At 44.2% G+C, this 18,337-nt stretch overlaps 1 protein-coding gene across 5 annotated transcripts in view; it reads right to left on the bottom strand.

Annotated features, from left to right (window-relative positions):
- Window positions 1-18,337, bottom strand: part of SRGAP1 (SLIT-ROBO Rho GTPase activating protein 1) — a 324,413-nt gene that overhangs the window by 13,269 nt on the left and 292,807 nt on the right. For all 5 annotated transcript variants that reach the window (XM_004602634.3, XM_055118174.1, XM_004602635.3 and 2 more), the window contains 4 exons: window positions 15,408-15,513; window positions 12,341-12,565; window positions 8,847-8,926; window positions 94-274 (listed from right to left, as the gene is read on the bottom strand). In XM_004602634.3, the coding sequence (XP_004602691.2) occupies window positions 94-274; window positions 8,847-8,926; window positions 12,341-12,565; window positions 15,408-15,513 (592 nt within the window). The remainder of the gene's footprint in view (window positions 1-93; window positions 275-8,846; window positions 8,927-12,340; window positions 12,566-15,407; window positions 15,514-18,337) is intronic.

Genomic DNA, 18,337 nt, shown 5'->3' with positions numbered 1-18,337 from the left:
ACTTGGACATCTGGCCTCTCTTCCCTTCTGGGTCCAAGGCCAGCTCAAGAGGGGCGTGGGGAGCCCTGTCCACGGCACGCTGGGCTTACTCACATGTCCTGCACCACGATGTACTGGTGCGGCACCAGCCCGTCAATGCCATTGTGCCTGCCTTCCCACCAGTCTTCCGACGCACGGTGGTACAGCAGCAGGGACGCGCCCTTCTTGAAGGACAGCTCTCTGGCAGAGCGCCCCACGTAGTCGAACTTGGCAATGGCTTCGATGGGCTCACATTCTGCAAAGAACACAGAGACACATGTTAGGGCGGCCAGGAGACACTCTCTCTCGGGGCTCTGGAGAGCAACATGGCCCCTTTCAGAACGCGACAGAACAAAGTAACGAAAGAATCAAGACAGGAGAGAAAAAGGGTGTTGAGAGAGAGAAACAGACTCTTGCTGGCATCAACTTTCAGGCAAAGAAAAACTGAACATTAGATCTTCGTTTCCACAGCCTCCCTGTAAAGATATAATGACAGCCTCAGAAAAAGTAAGTTAAACTTTGCAATATGATACACATGTTCTCTTGTTAGCTGTGGTAATATCCTTTATTGTGGCTCCAATATCATTTTGACATTGATGGAATTCCCTTGCAACACATTAATACCATTCATAACATAAAAAAAAATCTTGATCTTGGGATGTTTATGATTTATTTGCTTATTTCCAAAAAAGAAAATCTGGGGCTGGGGATGTAGCTTAGTGGTAGAGCATTTGCCTTGCATGTGTGAGGCCCTGGGTTTAATCCCTGGAACTATACAAAAAAGTAAGCAAATAAAGTTTACAAAAATCACCACACTAAATACATCACACTGAATACATTTAATTTCTTCACAAACTCTCTTGCACAATCAAATCTTCAAAACTGCCAATGCTAAGGTCAATTTTATTTAGTATCAATAGCACATTTTGGCCATGACCTATGGAACAAACATAATTTTGATTGCCCTCGAATTCCCAACACCACATTTAAAAATATCATATTGGGCTACATTGGGTGGGGCATTTGCCTTGCATGCAGCCAACCTGGGTTTTATTCCCAGCATCCCATGTGGTCCCCTGAGCACTGCCAGGAGTAACCCCTCTGCACTGCCAGGTGTGACCCAAAACACAAACAAACAAACAAAAATCATATTTTTTTAGGATGGGAGATAGGCTAAATTGCAGATGGGAGTCAAAAGGTAAAATTTACATTTTCAAAATAATTTTTTGTTTTGGGGTATAGTTACGACTTTAGTTAACATGTTACTGTACATGGGAAGTTGCTAAGAGTAGGTCTTGAACGTTCTAGTCACAGGGACTGGGGGGAGAGTTCAACTGTCAAGTGGAAAGGCAAAGGCCATGGCCAGCCCTGGATAAAAAAATTATCATTATCATAAAAAGTATAGTGATGGATGTTAGACTTATTCTGATGATCATTTATAAATATACAAACATGAAATAATTATGTTGGATAGCTGAAATTAATATATAGCTAAGTCGGGGCTGGAGTGATAGCACAGTGGGTAGGGCGTTTGTCTTGCATGCGGCCGACCTGGGTTCGAATCCCAGCATCCCATATGGTCCCCTGAGCACCGCCAGGAGTAATTCCTGAGTGCCTGAGCCAGGAATGACTCCTGTGCATTGCCGGGTGTGACCCAAAAAGCAAATATATATATATATATATATATATATATATATATATATATATATATATATATATATATAGATAGATATAGATAGATAGCTAAGTCTCGATAAAATCCCCAAATTATGTTTTCTAGAGAGAAAATGGTATATAATAACACCTTGACACAAGTGCTACAATCTGTTAAGTCACATGCGAGTGAATTATGGTTGACTAAAAAAAGAGCCAATCACCAATGGGGTTGCCTATGGTGTGGCAATACATATTCCACTTATATACCATGATTAAAATGACATACTAGTTGGGCAGGAGAACATACTAGTGGTTGCCGGAGGTTGGGGCGGGGCAGAATTGAGAGGATGGAACTATTCAGCATCTTGACTACAGTTATAGTTACATAATTCTGTACATGTGATAACAAATGTAGAACTAAAGTAAACACACACATACACAAACAACATCTAAAAGTGGTGAAATGGAGATGTGGTGGATGGATATATCAATGTTGATTTTTGGTTTACAAAAGTAGAATATGTTTTTTTGTTGTTGTTGTTATTGTTGTTTTGAGGTCATACCCAGCGATGCTCAGGACTTATTCCTGGCTCTGCACTTAGGGATCACTCCTGCTGGGTTGGGGGGCCATTCGGGATTCTGGGGATTGGCTTCCTGTAAGACAAGCTCCTTTGCCCCGTACAGTTGCTTCAGTCCCCCAAAGTGGAATATAAAGCAATTAAACCAACAAATAAAACACAACAGAAACAACTCAGACTCTGGCCACAAACTGTGGCTATCAGAGAAGGGGTGGAGTGGTGGAGGAGCGAGCAGTGGAAGCTAGTTTGACTCGTGGCAGTACTCGACAGTCTTTACGGGGTGGGGGTGGGGAGGGTGGTGTGGTGTGGCACTTCCCTTCATCAAAGCATGGAGCTGTATTTCTAAAACACACAGTATTATAAGTCAATGGTACACCTGTTTCTTTTTCAAAAGGATACTGAACTCTGGACCTAGAATTAAAATGTTGGTTCTAATTCTGATCACAATTACTTAAGGCAAATAAGAGAACCAAGTAACAAAACTCTAGACCAGAAGTGCTTTTGTGATTCAGCATAAGTCAAACAGCCCCAGCCTGGGGACATATGATCTCTCCTCCACTGTCCCAGCCTCACCCCCTCCTCATGCCAGCCACTAACAACAGGTGAGTCAACTAATCAAGAACTACTCTGAAAAGGGACAAGCCACACACATATAGGAAGGTGTGCCGTGAGCAGTCTGGAACAGTGTTTCTCAACAGGGGGTTACAGATGAAAAGAAGTGGGGCCCTGGAGGAGAGCAGAGGTCCAACTGGTAGGACAGGGTGGCGGGAAGAATAGAGGCAGCAGGGGGCCAAGGTCAGAAAAGGCTGAGGAACTCAGGTCTAGATGTATGGATGACAATGAAAGCACAGATGAAAACCTGCCTGGCAAGTTATTTTTCTCAGGAAACTGTCTTCTATTTTTCTTGGTAACAAACTTGTCCGATTGAAAGAGGTCATTTGGGTCCCAATGTCTCCTATACTTGTTGTATGTCTATAGAGTCACAGCACATGGACTACTTAGGTAGCCAGCTACGTTTCTTACTTGATGAAATTAAACTTCCTCTGGGATGCAAAAGGCAAAAATCATAAACATCAAAAAATGTATTTTAGAAACAGATTAGCCCTATATAAATGACCTGGGTGAATGCCAGTGAAACAATTTAAATAAAGGAAAAAAAAAACCCTTTCCATCATCTTTTTGTAGTAAATAATGTTTGAAGCATTCACATGTAAAAAGCACATAATAATATGCAAGTAGTCTACCCTTAACAAAGCATACAAATAATTTTCAAAACAACACTTAAGTCCTTTAATAATGGACTATAACATTCAGGAGATATGTTAACACGTATCTCCCCAAATTATAATTGTGTGTTTATGTATATATACATATATACACTGTCATTGTCACTGTCATCCCGTTGCTCATCGATTTGCTTGAGCGGGCACCAGTAATGTCTCCATCGTGAGACTTATTGTTGCTGTTTTTGGCATATTGGATACGCCACGGGTAGCTTGTCAGACTCTGCCGTGGGGGTGAGATACTCTTGGTAGCTTGCCAGCCTCCCCAAGAGGGGTGGAGGAATCGAACCCAGGTTGGCGAGGTGCAAGGCAAATGCCCTGCCTGCTGTGCTATTGCTCCAGCCCACATATGCACATATGAATATATATATATTTGGGGAACAGGGGAGTGGGGGAGAGGGTTTGAGCCACACCTGGCAGTGCTCAGGGCTTACTTTTGGTGCTTTGCTCAGGGATATGGCAAGATTTGGGCGGACCATACACTACAGTGCTGGAGATTGAACCAGGTTTGGCAGCATTCAAGGCTGTACCTGCTCACCTACCTGGTCCCCAGCTATATTTTAAATTAAAGTATACAAATGAAAACTTACTAAGTTAGATTTTATTTGTGATCAGATTTTATTCTACTCATCTGATTTATCCAAGTGGAAATATAACTACATATTCAATGGGAATGACCTCAAAGTTTGTTCTACAACTACAGATAAAGAGTAAGATTACTATTTGATTTGGGATGACATATTTCAATTTTTTTCTAGCCCTGTTCTTCCCGGGGGACAGAAACAAACATATCTACAGAACAGGAGAGACAAACACCCACAGAAGATTAAAGGCATGCCAATTTATTAAAAAGAACTTCATGAAAAAAAAAAAAAAAGAACTTCATGAATGTAATTTGCATATTCTTACATGGACTTACCAATATATTTGAATTCCATTTTACTGGGAAAAAAAAATCCAACACACGCACACACACATCCATGTAATACTGTACAGTCTATGTACTTGTCAAAGGAAGGAAGATGAACAGTGAATGCTTCACGTCCTTCAGTGTCTTTCCTTATAATTGGCCACTGGTGGCTAAGGGCACTTTAGATGATTTAACATGTGCATATTTTTAAATAATTTCACAATTATTCCCTCCATAATCATTATCTCATCTTTTCACTTTTTGGAAAGTACTAGCAACAGGATGATCAGTCTCTGCTTATTTCATTCAAATATGAGAAAGTTTAGAATGATCAGAAGAAACAGAATTACATTTTATTGGTAACCCTACTACATCAACTAGCAATTCTGAGCAATTTTATTATTTTGACTCTTTCTACTCTCGGGAGAGTCATTGCATGGTCAGATGTCAATCAATAAACTATTTATACACATGGTCAGCTAGTCACGGCAGAGCAGATCAACCGTGAAGCCTGGCAGCTCCCCAGACCCCTTCCACCCGGAGACTCGCTCAGTCTCTCAAAGGTCCCGCCTGCTGCTGTCAGTTCCAATAATACCAAGAGTTTCTGTTAGGTGAGAATTTCATTTTTGTTTAATGATTTGGTGCAAAGGGAAAGAAAACTCAATGGGGTGGATTTTCTGACGGCAAGGTGCTGTTGTCTTACATTGCCATAATTTTATTCAGAATGTGAGCACACCTCACTTTCCATTTGGGACCCTGTCTTTCCGGACATGCCCCCTCCGGAGCTTCCCCCTGCCGTCCCTACTGATGAAGGCTTTGTTCTGTGCTCCTTTGGAAACAAAAGCTACTTCTCCTTGTGATACCATGCCAGAGGAAAGAAAATACAATACGCGGGTGATTAAAAGGAAGAAAATGAATACTCTCACTAATTTAGTTCCAGGTCTCTAGAGGCTGACCAGAGGCAAGAGGATGACTTTTCTAAACCATGTTTTCCTTTCCAGCGAAATCAGGTGAACATGATGAAATGTGATCTGAAACAGCCCTTTGCAAACTTCTCTTTTGTCATCATGGGGAAGAACAGTGCCAGCCGACACAGGGACAAGCTTGGCGTTGGGGAGCAGGGAAGGCTGGGGCTTTGCCCAGGATTTTCCACAAGGAAAGGAAATACTTAGAGAAGGCAGAGGTGAGAAGGAAGGACTTCTTCAAGGAAACAAAGGAGATGATGGAGAGCAGCATCACAGGAGCAGAAGCTCTTTCAGTAAACAATCTCTTCTAACAAGTTCTGAAAATGTCAGCTCATTTTCTGAAAACACAAAGAAACTTATAAAAACGTTTTTTTCCTGTTCATTTTTGGTCCTTCCCCAGCAACACTTGAAACCCAGGCTCCGGCAGGCAAAGCACCAGGTACTCCAGAATTATCTTTAATTGTCTCTCTGCTTCCAGGAACTTTGAACTTATCTCTCTAGTTCCAGAAACTTTTTTTTTAAATTTTGTTTTATTTTATTTTTTAAGCAGAGGGTTGACACAATAAACATCATGATTACCCTCCATGAAAAATAAATAATAAAAAAATCTTTGTAATACTATTCATAAGAGATCATGGCAGTAAAAACATGAAAGAGCATGAATTCAAGGGAAATGGGACCTCAGAAAATCCAGCAGAAGCTAGAAAATGTGAGTCAAGGTGCTGCATCAGAGCGACATATAGCTAGCTCCAGAACCTATCCTCTGCCGGCCATACAATGCTCTTCAGAGGAATTATAAGCACCCCACCTCTCTTCCCCCAGACCTAAGGAAATACACCACCTCAAACCTGGAAACCACTGAAACTCATCGCTATCATCATCATCATCATCATCATCATCATCATCATCATCATCATCATCATCATCATCATCATCATCATCCCATTGATCACTGATTTTCTCGAGTGGTCTCAGTAACGTCTCCATTCATCCTAGCCCTGAGATTTTAGCAGCTTCTCTTTAATCATCCTTCCCAATGGTGCCGGATTGGAGGCTCTTTCAGGGTCAGGGCAATGAGACCCAGCATTGTTACTCGTTTTGGCATATGAATACGCCATGGGGAGATTGCCAGGCTCTCCCATGTGGGCAGGAAACTCTTGGTAGCTTGCCAGGTTCTCCAAGAGGGAGAACGAGGCATAAGATGCCGCGTGGCTGCGCTTCTGGGAGCTTGGTTTTATAGTCTTTGGGTGCTGGCTGTTGATGAGGTTACACAGCGCCAGGGGCAGTCTCTGGGTGTGACTGCCTAGCTACTGGAAAATGGGGGATCTGGGTGGAAGAGGCCCAGTCTTGATCTGAGCAGGTTTTTGTAATATTGGTTTACAATGTTGTAAACCATGGTGCATAAAAAAAAAAAAAGTTCCAGAACCTGGGGTAGCCTTGGAAAACCTCAAATTCCAAGCTGGGTTCCCCCCGCCCCCCAACTGAAAGTAAATCAAAACTCTCTCTGTAAGAAATCTACCTTCTATGGAAGCTCAAGGATTCCTTCAGAGTTCCAAGAGACATGTAAAATATTTACAAGACACACTGGAAAATAAGACTTCATCAGCAGAACTCAACAAAACCAAGGCCAGGAAGACTCTAGGAAATAAAGTGGAATCCCAATAGGCGAGTTCTGTGGTTTGTCACTGTGTCTTCTGACCAGGGGCTGACCTGTCCTTTCAGAAGGTTGAAAACCAACAGGTCACACCACCACCTCTGTGAATAAGAGGCTATCAAGGTTGGTCCAGTTATACTGAGACATAAGCACCACAGAGTTGCTGGAAGATGCGTTTCTCAAAATATATTTCTGCAGTGAAAAGGTCAAAGCCAACATCAACCAAGGCAAACCAAACAAATGATAATAAACACACTAATAGCTTAGAGAACCCAACAGTGAGCACCCAGGCCCTACCCAGTCAAAAGCCTTGACAGTCAGGATTTCACAAAGGAAAACACTCAAGCCACCAAATAGGACTCTCACTGTACTCACCTAAGGTTTTTATTTCCTGTATTTTGACGTATGGTGATTTGCCCACCCTGGGTGGACTATCCCTCCTAGGATGAGTCAATTCCCAGAAATAAGCCTTTTACATACATGGTGACCAACTAGAACCCCCATCCTGACCATCTTCCTTATGGGCTACTGTACAGTGGGTGACTGTCCACCTGCTTGATCATCCCAGGGCTGGGAACTGGCCAGCACACAGCTCAATGTCCCAGAGTCAGCTCAGAGTCTGCTGAAGTGACTGGAACTAGCCAAGTTGAGAGCTGCGCATCCTACCTTCGTTGTTTCTTCCTGCAGGATCCACAATGTGGGCTCCTGCCCCAGTCCGGGTCCTCCTGCCTGAGCCCAGTACATCTATGTCCTCTCTCCCCCAGAGTGCCTGGTCCTCAGCTCTTGAGCCTGGCATCACTGGCATCATTTCATCTGATGGCCTTCCCATAGCCCAATGTTTCTAAGAATGCACTCTAAGAGAGCATCTTCATCAGTCGCCAGAGAAATCCAAATTAAAATCACAATGCTATACCACTGCACACTGACAGTATTGGCAAGGGCTCTACTACATAATGAAATCAAGGGTTCATGGAAATAATCAATGAGAAACTCATCTGCTGCTGGTGCTGACTATAATCATTCTCAGAAGCAGTCTGGCAGCAGCTACTGAGGTTGAAGACTCATCACTTTTGTTTTTCTGTCAGATTTTGGGCCACACTGGTTGTGCTCAGGGCTTATTCTACTTAACTCACACCTGTTGGGGCTGTGAGGACCATATGGGGTGCCAGAAATTTTAACTGGATTGGCTGCAAGCAAAGCAAGTGCCTTATCCACTATACTATCTCTCTGACCCTCATTTACTCCTGAGTGTATATATTCTGAAGAAAGTCCTGTTCATTTCTAATGTAATATAAGTTAAATATGCTCATATCCAGAACTTATTTTTAATGGCAAAAAGACAGAAATCCCCTTACATATTTTATCAATAGTGAAATAGTAAAGACAATGGGGTATTATACAAGATACATCTCACCGAGTGGATAAAGTCATGAAATAACAGTACCATCACATTTATAGAAAGTTCAAGAGGATAGACAAGGAGGCAAGAAACACAGAGGTCGCCGCTGAGGGGGCAAGGCGGGCAATGGCAGGAGAGAGATGCAAAGGTAACGTCAGCACTTTTTTTCAACTTGGTGGTGGCTGTGTGGGTGTTCACCGTAGTAATATTCTTCATATCTTACATGTATTTTACATGCTTTATGAGTGGATTTTTATTAAGTTAGATGTTTCTGAGTTCAATTCTGTGCATAAAAATCCTAGCTGAACTTTTAATACAAGCAAGTCTACAAAAAGGACATAAAGACCATGTTTTGAGGATCACAGGGACGGGCACAGGCATACCGTCTTCGCTGGTGTGGGGCTCTGTGCCGGCATCCTGATCTGCCTCCTCCAAGGTGCCATGCTCGCTGTATGGGCTGTCGCTGCAGAGTGGAAAGAGAAATTCATAAGAATCTTGATTCAAAAAATTTTTTGCTACACTAGGAGGAGGGAGTCCTTGGGGCCTACTCCTGGTTCTGTGCTTGGCGGTGGTGCCAGAGAGGGTACCTCCTGCATGCAAAGCGTATGCTCAGCTCTTTGAGTTATCATTCTCCCCCAAATCAAAAGAATTTGAAAAATGAATAATTGTGACTGTAAGAGAAAAATATGCCTTTTGAGAGGCAATAGGATGTTCTAAGTATTATCAAACTATGTGAGGGCAGATAGATCTACATCTCTGACACCAAGGCGCTGTACTTCCCTGCAAAGACAAAGTTAATTTGCATAAAACTGAGAACATTATAAATAATTCTTAGACGTGAAAATGAAAATTCACTGAATGCTAGTTGAATAGGGCTGATTAATTATCCTATTAATACGCCAATTTTAAAAAATAATGTATTCCCTATCACATGTAAATTGATCTTTGATTTCTACTTCAAATCAGTTGGATCTTCACTTTTCTGTAGACACATGTTCATTTTACATCTGCATGACAATTGTGGTTTTTATTTTGTTCAAAACATTATCCTTTGACACTAGTACTACTATTGCTTAAATGTACTCTGATAAATATGATGCATTGATCACAAATGCAAGCCCGACATTAATGTAAAAGCCATCTATACTGCTGGTGTTTGGGGACAAGGATAACTACTGTAATATTGACTTTATGTTTAAAATGAGAAATATCCACAGAGAGCACTATGGAGGAGAGGACATAATCAAACATGTATTATTAGCTGCAAGACTATTATGGGGCTTTGATTCTGTTGTAAAAGCGAGTGGTCTCAAAAGTTCTAGACTATAACATAACAAATGATATTGACCGGATAGCCACATACTTGTTTTCAATGGACAGCAGTGCTTGCTGCTATTGCCTGGGCTTTTTGGGATTGCTACACACTCTCGACATGGCCTTGAAGCAGTGATGAAAATAATATTCTGTATCTTGGCAGGGCAGAGTTTTACTCATTTATCTTCCCAGGGCCAAGTTGGTACCTTGCAGATAATAACTGCTCAAGGAAATGCTTCTGAATTCAATTCTATGTACACAATTTCTCTCTACATATTGGAACTAGAATCAATCATACTTTATTGTTGATTTAGAGTCAAGTCTCAGACTTGTCTTTTGGGGGAGAAGGTGGGAAGGGTTTGGACCACATCTGGTGGTACCCAGTGGCTATTTCAGGTTGTGTGGGATATATGGAGTTCTGGGGATTGGAGAGATATCAGCCGCATGCAAGGCAGGTGCCTTAAGCCCTGTAACCCAGGTGCTATTTCCCCAATCCAGTCTCAGTTTTCTAAAAATACTCACGATGAGAATGTTGTAAGTAAAATAAATAAATAAATAAATAAATAAATAAATAAATAAATGTATAAATAAAGTTACCCAACATATTGCAGCTATTCACTATAGTTCTACGTAATCCCCAGTAAGGAAATGGGAAAAAAACCGGCCCTGGGATGGTCTGAGCTCTTCCCTGCTCTGGGAGGGAGGACTACAGCTACCGGGGGAACAGAGTTGGTGGATGCTGGACTGGCCAGATCCAGGCAGCTCCAGTTACACCTGCCACGGGCCACGTGTCTTGGCCTCACTTGTCTTAATATGGAAGAGTGCTTTTCCAGGGGCCTGGAGCAACAGCACAGCGGGTAGGGCCTTTGCCTTACATGCGGCCAACCCGGGTTCCATTCCTCCATCCCTCTCGGAGAGCCCAGCAAGCTACCGAGAGTATCTCGCCCGCACAGCAGAGCCTGGCAAGCTACCCGTGTCATATTTGATATGCCAAAAACAGTAATAACAAGTCTCACAACAGAGATGTTACTAGTGCCCGCTTGAGCAATTCGATGAGCAACGGGACGACAGTACTACAGTGCTTTTCCAGGTGAGGAGAGATGCCCCAGCAGCAGACATCCCGAGAACCAAGGCACTGAAGCTGCTTTGACTGGACATGAGTTCGTGAAAGCCAGAAACTTACATATGTCAAACAGTGAGCAGTGAACTTTTCTGGGTCCTCTGCCTTTGGGATATGCTACCCTGTGAATCCCCCCTCCATATTTCTCTTGCTGGGGACTCCACACCACGGGCTGGTCTGGATCCATGCCCGCAGGCTCAGCTCTAGGACTTGGGCTCCTGAGCTCCCCTGGCCCTGGGCGCCCCCCAGGCTACAGCGCTACCTTCCAGGTCCTTCTCCATGGTGGTCCCTCAGAGCAGAGCTGTGCTGACCACCTCAGTGTAACTGTGTGACCCTGAGGGTTTGAACTCATGACCTTGCACAGGGCAGGCAAGCACATTAAGTCACTGAGTCATCTTTCAATTCCCTCCACCCCCAAGATATTTTCTGTGTGATGCCATGGAGTTGAACCCTGGGCCTCATGGGTGGGTACAAGGCATGTACTCTACCTCAGAGCAACTTCTGGGCAACATCCCCAGCCCCTGACATCATGAATTTGTTCATACTGACCGTTGTCATTAGGATAATGTTAATCCATACATGAAGATAAAGTTAACAGCTTAAAAGTCTCCTTAATTTTATTATAGTTTTACAGTGACCACACCCACCTATGCTGGTGGTGAGGTCCCAGGAGTCTCTCTGGATGGTAAGACTCAGTGGTGGGACCTGCCATGCCCTGCCACGTGGCTGGCACTATATGGCCTCCCAGCACGGCCTGGGGTGGCACCCATAGCAATCAAAACATGGTTTTTATCTCCTGTACCAGATATCATCCCTTGATCCCCACCAGGAGCGACCCCTGAATTTAGAGCCAGGAGTAAGCCCTGAGCACAGCGGGGTGTAGCTTCCCCAGATGAAAACAAACAAACCAGAAGGAGAACTCTAAAACAGAATCTAAACAATCAGGCTCATAAAAATGAAATTCACCCGTTTGATTAGCTCTTCTTGATAGTAAATATTAATACAATTCCATGAAACATAAAAAGCTTAATCCCCTAAAAAAGTCAGGAGAGGCTGGGGCTGGAGAGATAGCACAGCGGGTAGGGCGTTTGCCTTGCACGCGGCCGACCCGGGTTCAAATCCCAGCATCCCATATGGTCCCCTGAGCACGGCCAGGGGTAATACCTGAGTGCAGAGCCAGGAGTAACCCCTGTGCATTGCCAGGTGTGACCCAAAAAGCAAAAAAAAAAAAGTCAGGAGAGGCTGCATATTTCTAAAAAGCTGTAATCTTTGGGAAAAGGGAGGATTAATGAGTTTCCATAACAAGAAACAAGGGCTGTTGGGTCTTAGATAGAACTTTCCTCAAATGTCTCTCATGGCGACATTCTTTATTTCAAATTAAGTTGTTTTCTCTGCTCCCATGATTTGTTTTCAGGGGGAAAGGTTGAAAATGCCTGGACTTACCAGTAGTCATCCCCAGCCATACATTTCTCATAGACAGGGCCATCCAGCTCTTTAGCGTCGGGGAAAATGGTCTCGTGGTGGATGATGATGGTTTTGACAATTTCATTCACATGAGCCTGACAAGACACTTGATCCTGTATTTCCGGGACGGGCATCAGTGTTGGCCCAAAGCAAATGGCCAGATTATAGGGGTCCATCATGTTCTCATCACTGTACTGTGAAAGGCTACAGAAGAAAGCAAGATGAGTTATAAATAATGGGGGGTGGGGTGGGTTAAGAGTAGAGAAAATTAATACTGAATAAGAAATTTGCTATTCTGAAAACAGACTTTCTACTTGGCCTTTATTAAGAATAAAGTGATATTCCATCCTACTCTAAGTTGGCTCAGCAAACTCCAAAGAAACTTAGAACCTTTCAACTAGGTGGAAACTGAAAAGGGAATACAAGTCTCTCTTGCTTAATTAAACAGTATTTTTCATAGCCATGAGGAGGTTTAAGCTCATCTCTGCAACAGTGGAGACCAGGATCAAGTACATGAACTTCATTTGTAAAGGGCGTGGTCAAGCTCTAAATACTAATTAAGCAGATCTTGAACGGGCAGTGGTGTTCTCCATAAAGCTTTCAAATCTGCTTCCTATTGCTCAAAAACATCTCAGATTTCAGTTTTCTCCTAAAGATCTTGAAGAAAGCTTAGCGCACAACAAAGCACCTTTCCTTGGTCGCCACTGAAAGGAAGCAAACAACTGCAGGCTTCAGAACTTGCTGGGGGGGGTTAGCCTACCAACAGAGGTGACAAGAGACTTTGAAAGTGCAAGAGAAGGGGGAGAGAGCCCTCACTTCTCTCATTCCAACTACAGCTAGAAAACGGCAAACCTTGGGGGAGAATGCTGTGGCACAGTGTGATTCTGAAATCCAGTCCTATGGAGACTGGGAATGAATCTCCACAAGCGACTCAATCAATGGGCTCTTTATTGCTGGGCTTCACATAGGGGAGGCTCAGTTCAGGGAGAAGTTAGGGACCTTATCTTTCAGTGTCTCAAATGTCAGTCTTAAAAGAAAATGTAAAATTCAGGTGAACAGATGACAAATGGAAGGAGAAAAAAGGACTCGACTCCCTTTGGGAGATGGTGACAGACACAAAGACACTGAGATGCCATGTGATAGGAAATAAGATAGCCCAGGAAGGAGAAAATACAAAAGCAGACTTTCCTCAGCTAACATATGTCTTTTCCTTCTGCCATTTCTGAAACATACAACTGCCAAAGAAGGTCACAGTGAACAGCCCACAGTCACGTTCAGTTCATCTTGAAAAGGGATGCAGGAAGGCGCAAGTAGGATTCAGATTAAAAGCGGCCTCATTTCTTAAAGATGTATGGGTGCTCAACGGAGAAAATCATTTGTTTTTTTTTTTTGGTGTTTAATTCAATGTTCATTTGAAAAGAAAAAAGGTGGGGCCGGAGTGATAGTACAGCAGATAATGCACTTTCCTTGTATGCGGCTGACCTGGGTTCAATCCCTGGCATCCATATGATCTGAGAAGGGTAGGGGTAAGGTCTGAGTACAGAGCCAGGAGTAACATCTGAGCAACACTGGGTATGGCCCCCAAAATAAACAAAACCCCTCTCCCCCAAATAACCAAAAAACCCCAAAATAAAACTCCCCACCCCCAAAAGACATAAAAAAGGTGATTATTGATTTTACATCTAAACTAGGATAGGTAACTGATCTTGTGAAAAGTCTTGTCCCAGCCCTCCTACTCTCGAGGCAGGCCTTGTCTCAGCATGAAGGCAGGTGCAGGGAGCTAGGGGGCATCGCTGGGCAGAAATGCTGGAAAAAATGCCAAGGCCTGACTCACGGCACCTCTGCCTCTGCCGAGATACACAGTGACTCGGTTTTGAGAACTTCCTGAATTTTGTGTTCCATGTAGGTTTGTTTAGGCCTGTCAAGGAACCTCTGGGAGAGCCTGGGGAGGACCCACAGAAATGCAAGGCACCCCAACAGGGTGAGGGAGGCACCTGGAACCAGCAAAGGGTAAAGATGGCGAGCCTTCATATGTCTACCAAGGCTGGGTGAGCCTCACTATGGGCAAATGGATACTGGGTCTCTTTTGCTAAAATGTCATTTATTACTATTCTTCTATATCCTGCCTATTTTTAGGGGTGACTTTTGTATAAATGGGTGGGTGTTTTTCTCCATTCTTTCCTCTGCCAGCACTTCTTTATTGTTTGATCCTTGCTTTTGGGTGCTGAATAAGTATACTTTCAGGAATGTCCAGTAGGATTGTAATAAATCTTCATGACTTTTAAAGAACTTAAAGCCTTGAGTGAAATGGAGAAGAGGAAACAGTCTAGGAAGGAGAAACCATGCCAGGATGGAAATCCATCTTCACTCGTGTTTCTTCATGTCCAATCTCAGCGGAAATGCTGGAGAGAAGAGGGGTGCTGGGCAGGGCGAGGGGGCTGGTGGTTACAGGGGAGCCCACGTATCCACAAGCAACTGAAAATCAAGTTGCCGGCATTCAAAGAGTCAAGTTTCTCTGAAAATAAGCCTGATTTTTCTGACTCCTGTGGAATTGTTTTAGAGAGTGCTTTAGAAATATCTTCTTGGCAAGCTCTCCGCATGTTGAATTTGCAGACATTCTTTTTGGGAATCTGTGTAGAAGTCTTGCCAGCAACGGCCACATTAAATGTCACGCCCACTGTCGGCAGCGAGCAGGTGGTTTACATCCTTTTGACAAAAACATTTATGACATAAGCTTTAGCTTTAGATGGGATTGAGGAAAACTGGAATTCCCTGAAGGGAGTGCTTTTTTGTGTGAGCTGTAACTGTTGCACTGAAGGTCACAGTTTCTGCGTCTGGGTAGAGCTTACATCTGGCATGCAATGGCCCTGATCTGCAGGGGGGAGCTCTGCCTTCAGACTAGACTCAATCATCTTAGCTTCGACTCTGCTGATAAATGGGATCCAAGGTACATTTCACAGAATCCAAGAATAAAATGAAAATTCAGAGCAGTTTCAGTGGAGACGGGAGGGAGACACTGGCAGAGCCAGGGATGGGGAGTACTTACTGATTGAGGAAGGCAAACAGGTACCTCATCACTATAAGGACCGACCTGGGCAAGGTCAGGAGCAGTTTGCGGATGTGAAGCGCCCTCTCATAGAGATTATCTATTCCTGCGGACAGAGAAGGTCACGGTCAGCATTCTCCCGTATGCCACGTCTGTTTACCTTTCTGTTTGGGAGCCACACCTGGCAGTGCTCAGGGGTCACTCCGGGAGGCATCCGAGGGGCCATATCTGGTGCTGGAGGCCTAATGGGGTCAGAAGTGCAAGGCAAGCACCTGACTCCCATACGGTCTCTCCGGCCCCGTGTGCCCCATTTACAGCAAACCACGCCTGCACCACCCATCTCCCCACTACGGTCTGCGCACAGAGAGCACTGCCCTTTGGTGTGTGCCACTATAAGGAATGGAACCAGCGAGTCTCAGGGCATCGCTGCTCCTTGGACGGTGCTCTTGTCCCATGGTCCTGATCTGTGACAATTTAGTTTTCTAAATTTGATTCAAATAAACATTTAGAAAGAAAATTAAAAAATGTTTGCTTTAAATAAAAATAAAAATTAATTTTTCCACTGACTCCAGATAATGTATTTGGTATCTTCCTTCCTTCCTTCCTTCCTTCCTTCCTTCCTTCCTTCCTTCCTTCCTTCCTTCCTTCCTTCCTTCCTTCCTTCCTTCCTTCCTTCCTCCCTCCCTCCCTCCCTCCCTCCCTCCCTTCCTTTCTTCCTTCTTTTCTTTCTTTCCTTCTTTCTTCCTTTTTGAGGGGGGGGTGCGGTTATACCTGGTTATGCTCAGGAGCTACTCTTAGCTCTGTGCTCAGGGGACCACGTAATGCTGGGAACTGAACCCAGGCCGACCGCATGAAAAGCATTAACTCCAACCCTTTGAGCCAGCTCTCTGACCGCTGATATGTTTTCAACTCCTTTGCTACCTATTGATGAAGCTTTTGGGGACAGAGCAAATCGACCTCTCCAATTTTTCTTAAGATTCATCTTATATTTGTTTATTTCCAGGATTCAGGCAATATGCCTGATTTGAACCTCTTCTTCAAAACTATCATAGTATTTTATTTATATGAATATTTATTTATTTTTGGGCCACAGAGCCCATGGGAGTACATGGTTTGCCTCCAGGAGGCCTGCGTTTGATCCTCAAACCAACTCCAAGAGTGACCCCCTAACCAAGTCAGAAGTAGGTTCTGTGTTTGGGGGTCACTCCTGATGGTGCTCAGAAGAATGTGTGTTCTCAAGATTAAATTTGGGTCAGACACATGTGAGGCAAGCACCTAAATCCTGTACTATTTCTCTAGTCCCAAGGGGTCTGAAGTATTGAGTTAGGCACTATGAATTCATTGGTGACAAAATTCCTGTTTCACAAAACTTACCGCTATTTTTTATAGTTATTTCTTTTATCCTGAGGCACCCAGAAACTGCCCCCGGTGCCACGTAATCCCATCAAAGGCCAATATCCAGAGACTATAAAACCAAGCTCCCATAATACAGCGATGCAGAGTCTCTTGCCCCCATGCCTGACTGTCTTCACCGGGGCCCCTCAGAGGGGGTGGGTTGAGTTTCCCTCCCTGTCCCGAGCAGAGCCGTGGCAGCCGAAGACCTCCAGAACCCAGCCACAGCCATGCTCAAGGCCCCTCTCCAAGCCTGCTTGGATTGGGACTGGGCCTCTTCTGCCCAGATCCCCCATTTTTCAGTAGCTAGGCGGTCACACCCAGAAACTGCTCCCAGTGCTGTGTAACCCCATCAATGGCCAACATCCAGAGACTATAACACTAAGCTCCCAGAAGCGTGGCCATGAGACATCTTATAGCCTAGTTTTCCCTCTGGGAGAGCCTAGCAAGCTACCGAGAGTTTCCTGCCCACATGGGAGAGCCTCTCAAACTCCCCATGGTGTATTCATATGCCAAAACCAGTAACAATGATGGGTCTCATTGCCCTGACCCTGAACGAGCCTCCAAGGCGGCACTGTTGGGAAGGACGAGTAAAGAGAGGCTTCTAAAATCTCAGGGCTTGGGCGAATGGAGACATTACTGAGAAAAATCAACGATCAATGGGAAGATAATGATGATGTTTTTGAGTCACAGCTGGTGTTGCACAGAGGCTACTCCTGGCTCATGCACTCAGGAATTCCTCCTGTCAGTGCTTGGGGGACCATATGGGATGCTGGGAACCGAACCCATGGTGGCCATGTGCAAGGCAAATGCCCTACCCACTGTGCTATCGCTCCAGCCCCTTGCTTTGCTTTCTTATGTGGATGTTAAGTTCTGTTATTCCACACTGGGGTATTTCACTACTAATTTCCCAACAGAAGTCTTCATTATGTCTAACTCGGATCGTCTCAATACTACTCTAACTCAGCTTCCCCTTCCAATTTCTCTTTCTGGGGCATGTGAGGTTCTCCAGTGGTACTCAGGGGCCCAGGGACCACTCCGGGAGGTGTTGGGATTAAACTTGGAGCTCGACCAATGCAAGGTGTGTACCTCACCCTTTTGAACAATCATTTATTTCCCTCTAGTTTCTCTGAGATAGGGGTTCTCAGCCTTGGGCTGGAATCACTTGGGAGAGTTCCCTTCATATGCAGAGATGTTCCAGGTTCTCCTTACAGCCACGATTAGGAACCATCACTTTGATTGCTTGTGGCCAGTGCCTTTTCCTGGCCAGAGTGTGGCCCCAGCTGCAGCCCACTCATCATTAAACCCCCAGGTGATCTGGGCATTTTAATTTCTCTCTCTGCACAGCTGGAAAGGGGAAAATGTATAATGAATATTCCCACTTAACCACTAATAAGCATGCAGGGCAATAAATAATTCATCAGGATTCCTGGGCAAAATTACTTTATTCGAATCTTTGAGCCATTGCTGGGACCATGGCTGTCACCTTCTATAAGACAGGATTTCCGAAAGTAACCAGAGGGTAAGGATAACACGAT

Source organism: Sorex araneus, chromosome 10, assembly GCF_027595985.1.
Source record: "Sorex araneus isolate mSorAra2 chromosome 10, mSorAra2.pri, whole genome shotgun sequence".
Taxonomy (NCBI): Eukaryota; Metazoa; Chordata; class Mammalia; order Eulipotyphla; family Soricidae; genus Sorex; species Sorex araneus.
Note: the sequence above shows the minus strand (reverse complement) of the source record. Positions and strands in the feature narration are given on the sequence as shown.